Source organism: Hipposideros armiger, unplaced genomic scaffold, assembly GCF_001890085.2.
Source record: "Hipposideros armiger isolate ML-2016 unplaced genomic scaffold, ASM189008v1 scaffold_1842, whole genome shotgun sequence".
Taxonomy (NCBI): Eukaryota; Metazoa; Chordata; class Mammalia; order Chiroptera; family Hipposideridae; genus Hipposideros; species Hipposideros armiger.
The window spans coordinates 50,495-60,142 of NW_017733192.1; the positions used below are offsets into that span (position 1 = coordinate 50,495).

Below are 9,648 nucleotides of genomic sequence, written 5' to 3' on the forward strand. Positions count from 1 at the left end.
AAATGTTCCTTGGCACGTGATGACTTTTGGTGCTGTTATAAATGAGCTGCAGCACAGATTTAGGGAATGTTAATGCCAGGTCCAGTCCATGTATTTCTTTCCATCAAGGCTACTTTAGGAAGCGACTGCTGTGACATACTCCTTCCCTCACCTGGTAGCTGCAGGTGAATTTGGGATCATGTTTCATTCATCAGATGGTCCTGTGATCATTTGGGAACCTTTCTCATTCATTTGGTTTGTCTTTATGGGAAGAAGTCATGAGCTTCTGCTTGACTCCCATCTCCACCCAGAAGTCTACCCCTTGAATTCCACTTTCAAAGACAGAGGCAGAGGAAGGCCAGGTGGGGCATTCCAGGAGGAGGGACCTCAGCTGCAAGAACTGAGGTCTGATGCTGGTCACCTCCAGCATCAAGAGAAATTGCCAATAGGAACTTTCTGTTCAAAGCACAGAGATTCAGTATGTGCCCAGCATACGCATTGAGCCAGGTGCTCAGATACAATATCACTCCCACAATTCTCACCACAAACTTGCAAGCAGGGCTTCTCAATTTGTTTCATAGGGCAGGAAACTGAGGCACAGAGAGGTAGGGATTGGCCTATCACTTAGTAAAGGGGCAGAGTGTGGATTTGAACTCACTACTCTTTGGTTCCAAAGCCTGTGATCTTTCCCTATACTTTGAACTCATCACCTAGCGATCTTCTCATTTTACAGGAACCCACCCCTGTTTCTCCTCTTTGCCCTGATGGGGGCCACCATCATCAAGCCAGGGCCAAGTCTCTGCAGCTTCTCAATTGGATATGTTGACTTCTGAGTACTTATTATCAGGGACCTGCTGTTTCTGCGGGTTTCCAGGCTGCCTCTTTTGAAATCTGAGCATTGCATAGTGAACCTCTTCTTTCTCTCCTGAGGAGCAGACAGTCAGAGTTGGAGGAGGGTGGTCTGTGAGGCTGCCTGGCTGGGGTTCAATTAGGGCACCCTGAGTGGAGGGAAGGGAAAAAAAAGAAAGAGTGAAACAGTGGGTACAGGATAAGGCAGCGAGTACTGGGAGGAGGCGGGGGTGGGGGAGCCCGTGAACGCCTTTATCCATTTTGCCACACACATTTTTGTTAAGATTTCTTTCATTCATGCTTTCCTCAGATGGTTAATACTTGCTGAGCACCTTATTTGGTCCTTGCTAATCTCATTAAATCCCCACAACAACCTCATAAGGAAGATAATATGAATGTCTCCATTTTATCGATATGGAAACTGAAGTTGAACCAAATAAGCAGCGCGCTCACAGTCCCTGGTGAAAGCAGAATCCAATCCAGTTCCGTTTTGATCCCAAAGCCTGGTGTCCTCCTAAGTGTGAGGCCCCCTGTGTGTGAGGCGCAGAGCTGGGTACTGGATATACCATGGGGCCATGGCGGACACAGGCCCTGACCTCTTGCAGCTCACTCTTTAATTAAGGAAGGCAGCAAAAATGAGTTAAACATGTAAATGTCTAATGGTGAATTATGATAAGTGGGACAGGGACCAGGTAAGTGAGAGAGAATTCCAGGGCCTTGATTCAGACAGGGCACCTGTCTTGCGGAAGCTCAGTGTGGTGGGAGGACAAGTCAGTGAAAGAAATTATGCTGTGCGGTACACAGAATAACAGCCCCCAAAAATGTCCACACCCTAATCCCCTGGAACCTCTGAATATTTAACCTGACATGGCAAAAGGGACTCTGCAGATGTGATTAAGTTAAGGATCTAGAGACAGTGAGATGATCCTGGATTATCTTGTAGGCCCAATGTAAACACAAGGGTCTTACAAACAAAGGAAGGAGGCAGAGGGAGATGTGAAAATACAGGTACTATGCTTCTGGCCTTAAAGATGGAGGAAAGAGACCACCAAACAAGGAATGCAGGTGACCTCTAGAAGCTGAGAAAGGCAAGAAAACGCATTTTCCCTGGAGCCTCCAGAAGGAACTCAGCCCCACCTGCCAATGCCTTGATTTTAGCTCAGTGAGACCTATTTTGGATTTGTGACCTATACAACTATGATATCATAAGTTTATGTTGTTGGAAGCACTAACGTTGATCCTACCTTTGTGGTGGTTTGTTACAGCAGCAACAGGAAACTAATGCACGCTCACACAGTGGATAGTGACAGGTGCCAGACAGCAGAGCAGAACGCTTCAGTGGAATTGTTAATGTTTTTGCTCCTCTTATTTTCTCTCAAGTGTTCAAAGCTAAACACACACACACAGACACACACACAGACACACAGACACACACACACACACACACTTCCCAACACTGCTATTATCGCGAACACCATTGACCTCTGAGGAATCCATATGGTCATCTTTTAGTCCTTGACTTTCTGGACTTTGCAGCAGGTGACTCAGTTCCATGCATTCTCTAAATGAAAACCCCTGTTTAATTACAAGACATCAAACTTCCCTAGGTCCGTTGACCTCGCTGGCAGCCCCGTTCCTGGATGCTCCCCATTTTCCTGATCCCTAAATATCAGAGCAGCACCAGACACTTTCCTCCTGCAACTTCACTTTGTGATCTTATCCCCAACATGGGCTTGTGTCATCTATAGGCTGATAGCTCCCAAGTCCGTGCCTGTAGCCCATCCCCTCTCTGGTAATATAGACTTTGATCCAACGGTATATTTGAAATCCCCATTCCTTTGTCCAAAAGACACATAAAGCTCAACATATTTAAACTGAACTTCCTTTCCTCCCCATATCTCTTCATCCTACAATCTTCTCAGCCTTCATGGTTGACGCCTTCATTCTTCTGGCTGCTCAGGGCAAAACTCTAGGAGTCATCCTTGACCCCTTTCTCACCCATAACCCACTCTCAATCCATTAGCAATTTCTGTTAGCCTGAACTTCAGACTTTATCCAGAATCCAGTTAGGACCCACCCCCATGACAACCTGGTTCCAGCCACCACCATCCGTTTCTGACCTCTTCTCTAATTTCCCTGACACACAGTCTATTTTGCACATAGCGGCCAGAGAAAACCTGTGAAAATGAAAGTTGAACCATATCCTCCTTCTGCTCAAAAGCCTCCAAACGTCCACAGTAGTCAGCATGTGCAGACATGATCTACACACATGCTGACTTCCCCGCACTCATTTCCTGCTTGCTGGCCCTTGCCTCTTTCTCTCATCGCATGGGCTTCCTTGTTTCTTCTCCATTTACTGGTCACCCTCCTGTTTCTGAGCATTTGCATCCACTGTTCCCTCTGCCTGGAGTGCCCTCTGATCACACAATCAAATGACAGACTCTCGAGCCTTTGCTCAAACATCGTTAACAAAAACCATAAGCCAACCTATGGAATGGGTTTGCAAATATATATGATGTTTGCAAATCGTATATAATAGAGGTTAATATCTAGAATAGATAAAGAGCTCCTACAACTAAAATTTTTTTTAAATATGAAAATATGGGCAAAAAATTTGAATTAGATATTTCTCCATAGGCCAAGATGCTCAACATAACTAATCATTAGAAAAATGCATATCAGAACTACAGTGTGTTACCAACTCATATCCATTAGGATAGACAAAATATTTAAAAAGACAGAGTTATTAGTATATTATTGAGTATATTCCCTATGCTGTACTTTATATCCCTATGACTATTTTGTATCCACCAATTTGTACTTCTTAATCCTTCCCCTTTTTCACCCACCCTCTAACCCCCCTCCAATCGGCAACCATCAGCTTCTTCTCTGTGTCTATGAGTCTGTTTCAGTTTGGGGCCGTAGACTAATCAATGGGAGCACTTCATAAATTATATAAATGTCTAACCATGATGCTGTACACCTGAAACTAATATAAAATAATATTGAATGTCAACAGTAGTTGAAAAATAAAAAGTAAAATACGGTAGAATTCTGTATTAAAAAATAAAAATCAATAAATAAAACAGAAAATAAGTGTTGGTGAAGATGTGGACAAATTAGAAACTTTTGCACTGTTGGTGGAAATGTTAAATGGTGCAGCCACTATGGATGACAGTATGGAGGTTCCTCAAAAAATAAAAGTAAAACTAGAACTACCATATGATCCAGCAATCCCATTACAAATATTTATCCAAAAGAATTGGATACAGGATCTGAAAGAGATATTTGCACACTTACGTTCACTGCAGCATTTTTATAACAGCCAAGAGATGCAAGCAACCCAGATATCCATCTACAGATGAGTGGATAAAGAAAATGTGGTAGAAACATCCAATGGGATATTATTAAGACTTTAAAAAGAAGAAAATCCTGTCACATGTCACAACATGGATGAACCTTTTCAACATTATGCTAAATGAAATAATCCAGTCACAGAAAGACAAACCCTGGGTGATTTCACTAGTTTGAGAAAAATACAGGACTCAAACCCACAGAAACAGAACGTAGAATGGTGGTTGCCAGGGGCTGGGGTAATTGGGGAAGGGGGTAGTTGTTGTTCAAAGGGTACACAGTTTCTGTTTTGCAAGGTGAAAACCTTTGAGAGATATGTTGCATGACTGTACACTTAAGGTAGTAAATTTATGTTATGTTTTTAACAGAATAAATGAATAACAACAACAATAGAAACTCCACAAGCCATCTCCCCAACATTCTGTATTCCCAGAATCCTTCATTTTCCCCAAAGTATCTGTGTATCTTTCACATCCACATTCTGGACTGGGTGAGATTAAGAACAACCTATAATAGAGGTCAGAAAGCTACAGCATGGGAGCTGCCTGCTATTGTAAATAAAATTTTGTTGAAACACAGCTTCATCAGTGTTTGAGATTGTCTATGGCTTGCATTTGCACTGCAAACAGAGTTGCAGCAGAGACCATATAGCTTTCAACACCTGGAATATTTGCTATCTGGCCCCTTACAAAAAAGTTTCCTGAGTCTGGACCTAGAATGTCAAGTTGAAAGGCTTGTAGATTATTTAGGGGGGCTGAGAAGATAAAGCAGTATTTTGATGATGGTTAGCTTTTAGTTTTAGGAAGTTCTATAAATCTTAATAAGTGATTTTGCCCATAGCTGGACAAGTATCAGGCCAGCAGGATGGAAAGGGGCAATTTCAGAGTGGAGACAGATGATGCTGGAGTCCAACTCAAAGAAAGATCCATGGAACGGATTTGGGTAGAGAGTGAGGCTGACATGGTGTGGTGCCCCAGGGCATATACCCAGCCTCTGAGTGAAATGTCACTAACACCTTTCTGTTTGAGGGGGAAAGAACCAGCACATATCAATCTTGTTGGCTGCGTTCCAATTCTTCTGCACACTCACACAGACCTATGTGGAAAATACTGTTATTTTTACTAAGAAAGAACTAAGTCTCAGAGACTTTAGGTACTTCTCAAGGTCACATATCTAGTGATCATGAACTCAACCCCTGGCCTCTCAAAGGTTTCCTATATGCCAGGTACTGGATACACAGGAAGATGTTTATGAAAAACTACTCTTCCTGTGTATGTCTCCTTTACTCTTATATTACTGGCACACTCACAATACTTCTGACACAAGATATGTGGAATTTTGGCTTGGTCTTCCTGGTGCCCAGCTCCCATCCAGGAATCCACCATTAGCCATCTCATTAGAACAAAGTACATCCTACCACGAAGGAAATTCAAGAGATTGAGGGGTACAAATATTTTCAGGGGCAGACTCATTTCTCAGCTCTAAATTTATGGCAACACTTCTCAAAAAGAGCCTTTACATGTTCTCTTCTTTCATTCTTTCTTGAATTCACTCCAATAAAGACATTTCCCTTCACCAGGCTACTAGATCTGCTTTTGTTGAGATCAGCTGTGATGTCACTTAGCTAAATTAAAGTGGTCATATTTCAGATCCTTCATAAGACCTTAGTGCACTTATTAACACTTCATGTAAATGAGCACTCTGTCCTCCCTGAAATTGCATGACCCCTTGGCCACCAGGACTCAACCCTACACTCTCAAGGTCATTTATTTTACTCCAGTGGTCTTGCTGTTTCCACATTATTTCCTTGACTCTAAATGGTGGGGTGTCCCAGGGCTCTGTTTGCAAACCCCTTCTCTTCTTTGGGTTTCATCCACTCTCAGACCTTGATGTGAAATACCCCCACATCTCTGTGTCTCCCACCTGGACCCCTCTCCCAAGTGCCAGACTCTGGCCATCTACTTGTCATCTTCACTTGGACATCTCAGAAGGACCTCAAAGTTGTAGTAACCAAAGTAAAGTTTGATTCCCTTTTAAAATTATACTCCTCCTGCAGAGCTGGCAAGTTCAGGAATTGACAATTTGACTCTTTAAGTTTCGCTGGGCAAACACATCAGAGTCATCTTTGGTATCTATTGACATTAATGGACATCTATGACAATTTCTGGACATTTATGATAATCTCTGGACATCTGTGACATCCGTGGAGTCATCTTTAACAAAGATGACATGTATGAGGTAAAGGCAGTGAGCTCTTTGCTCATACTCCAGGTGTACCTTGTCACTCCACTGGCAAGTCCTGTTGGCTCCACCTTCAAAATGTATCCTGATCCCAACTGTTTCACACCAGAATCATCATTATTACCCTGAAATAAGTCTGTCTTGTGGACTGAATTGTGCCCCCCAATTCATATGTTGGAGCTCTAACCCCCAATGGGACTGTATTTAGAGATGGGGCCTTTAAAGAGGTAATGAAGTAAGTGAGGTCATTAGAGTAGGACCCAAAATGACGTAAGTCCTTATATGAAGAAGAGACACTAGAAATGCGTGGGCACAGGGACAAGGCCATGTGAGGACACAGCGAGAAGGAGGCCATCTGCAAGGAAAGGAGAGCATTTCCAGGAGGGATATTTTACATTTGTCACATAAGAATTTTTGAAACTACAGATATTACCCAAGCACTCCCAAGCACAGAACAATCGACAAGTGAGAGATATTTCCTGAAGGAAAACTAAATGCATAATTGCTGACTGTCTACTCAGAAACCTCACAGTGGTGTCCACATTAGTTAGAGTTAAATGAATGAATGAAAAGTCAGAGCTCAGAGGAAGGGCAGCAATGGGGCAGGCTGACGTATGCATGTGAGGAGAAGGGGATGGCCTAGCAATGATTCTGAGATGTAAAAAGCTTAAGATGCAAAAAGCTTATCTGCTCAAGACAAGTGAGCAGGCCAGTGTGGGGGGTGTGACACAGTGGGGGTGACTCTGGCTTTCCTGCCCCAAATGCCAGACCACATTGTCTGGGTCCTCATCTTTTGTATGCGTAGAGAAGCATTTCAGACTTGGGTGAGATGGTGATCTTTAGTGGAAGTAATGCTAGCAGGCCAGGGAGGAGAGATGGGAGGGCTGCAGCAGGATAAGCACGTAGCAGGGAGAGCTCAACTCAGAGGTAATGGTTCTATTGAGCTGTGTTTAGAAGAAGCTCAGAAACACTTAGCGTATTGGTGCAGGAAGGGGTGATGCATGGTCAGGTCTCTGCTGGGTGTCAGGGACAAGGGTGCCATCAGTGAGATGGAGAACTCAGAAAAAGTATGTACTAACCAAGTGCTTCTGGTGTTCTGACATCTGGGGCTAACCCTAGGGGGACACGCCTGCCAGGAACAGGCAATTGCTGGAGGTGGTAAGGACTTGCTGTGAGCATGCCGTTCGTATGCAAAGTGATCAGTCAGAGCGCACACCCCAACCACCTCCTTCATGGAGCTCTTACACTCCAGACCGTTCTCCTCCTGCCCTAGTCACGCCAGGACCAGGTCCCAGACAAGGAGAGACAGCCTACACACCCCAGAGCCCACGGAGTTATTCAAACTCACCAGCCCTAAGCCTGCTTCCCCAGCCTTGCCTTGCCTTCCTCATGGAAACCAGCATCAAGGCTCCTGCCCACGTTTTCTCCTCACCCCCTCAGCCTCCTGACCAACCCGGGTGCTGCCCAACGTGGCCTTGAGTGGCGTGGCGTTTCCCCTTTCTCTTGGGAACTGTGAGGAACTAACTGTGGCAACCATCTCCCAATCTGTTGGGCTGAAAGACCTGAATAATAATACAACCTACATTTTTTAATGGGACAGTGAAGATCTCATTTGTGGACACACTGAATGGAGCGAGACTGTGGGCCACCCAAGAATCGTGGGGGGCAATCTGCATGCCAGGATGCCCGTGTCACTCACCATGGGAGGTGGCCCGACGGGAGGATGGATGTCGTCCACACCCATGGCTGTCTTGGCTGCTTTCTTCCTGCGGGTCTTCACTCTGACGGGAGACACCAGGACCTTATACACAGGGTTGCTCTTTGAAGCTGGAGTGAGTGACTAGGGCAGCTCAAAAGTGGGGCAAGCCCCGGCAGCTTTGTAAAAAGACTTTGTAACAATATCGCCCACCTCCCCCCACATACACACCAGTTTCTGAACATCTGGAACCAGGGCTGGGAACATATAAGTCTGGCTCAGTGGCTACTGGCTTGACTGTCACCACCACTGCAGCCCCAGACTGGCTCTGGGCATGCCCACCTCCTCCAGGTCCCTCTTCTCCACCCCTGGCCCACACTTGACCCAGCTCACATGAGGTAGATGAGGAAGAGGCAGAGAGCAAGCAGTGCAGTGACACCAGCTCCGGTGACGGCCCCCAGAACCACTCCTGACCTGGTCCCTGGTTCCCCTGCAGACAAGAGACAATTAGGGTGAACTCCAATCTTGATTATTTGGCGTAAGTTTCCTCCTTCCAGCATCAAAGCAGGGGTGCCCCTCTCCCCCACCCAGGCCTCAGTCCCCGGGCTCTCCCACTGCTGGATGAAGGACAAAGTCTGCATGACACCACCTATCAACTCCTGTGCAGCAAACGTCATCTCTGTTAAGACCCAGGTTCTTCTCCATCTAGGGTCTCTCTACAGCAGACACCAACATGGCTGCAACAGGACCTTGAGGCTCAGGGTCACATAGGCATTACACACACACACACACACACACACACACACACACACACCATGTGAGATGCTGAAAGTCCTCCTCCCTCCTACCATTCTGGGAGAGTGTCGGAATCTCCTCTCCTGGCCACCACCAGCCCGGTCACACAGGATCAATTGTGGCCTTTTGTGCCCCAGAAGGGGGTGAATATGGGGAGGTTCTCAGCCCTTCAGACGAGACCCAGACAGGTCTCCTGCTCCTGTCTGGCCATGCCCAGGAGCCCAACAACTGGGGTCAAGGATGTGTTTCTGGGCATCACTTGTGAGCAGTCTGATGGGCACTACTGAGAGAGCCCTAACAGGGTCACTGTCTAATGGGGGTGGGGAACCAAATGCAGTCACCAATGGACTAGGGCAATGTAGAGAGCTCTGGGCTCCACAGGCAGATCAGGGTGAGGGCCGGGGGGATTGACATCCAAAAAACAGCCCAAAGGTGGCCGGCCCAGTGGTGCAATTGGTTAAGAGAGTGAGCTCTGAGCAACAAGGTCGCCAGTTTAAATCCCACATGGGCCAGTGAGCTGTGCTCAAGCTGAACTGCCCCTGAGCTGGTGAGAGTGTGTGTTCATAACAACAAGGTAGCTGGTTTGACTCCCTCATGGAATGGTGGGCTGCGCCACCCCCCTCACCTCAGCAACTAGATTGAATGATGCAACTGGACTTGGAGCTGACCTGTGCCCTCCACAACTAAGATTGGAGGACAAAAACTTGACTTGGAGATGATGAGTCCTGTAAAAA

The 9,648-nt window shown here is 45.9% G+C and overlaps 1 protein-coding gene across 1 annotated transcript; it reads right to left on the reverse strand.

The window, feature by feature from the left end:
* LOC109378258 (myeloid cell surface antigen CD33-like) lies at nt 1-8,852 on the reverse strand. The gene is made up of 3 exons (XM_019634699.1): nt 8,513-8,852; nt 8,123-8,204; nt 1-977 (listed from the first exon to the last, which is right to left on the reverse strand). Exons 1-3 carry the CDS (start codon nt 8,794-8,796, stop codon nt 789-791), a joined length of 555 nt encoding a protein of 184 aa, XP_019490244.1. The 5' UTR covers nt 8,797-8,852; the 3' UTR covers nt 1-788.
* Between the last annotated feature and the right edge of the window lie 796 nt (nt 8,853-9,648).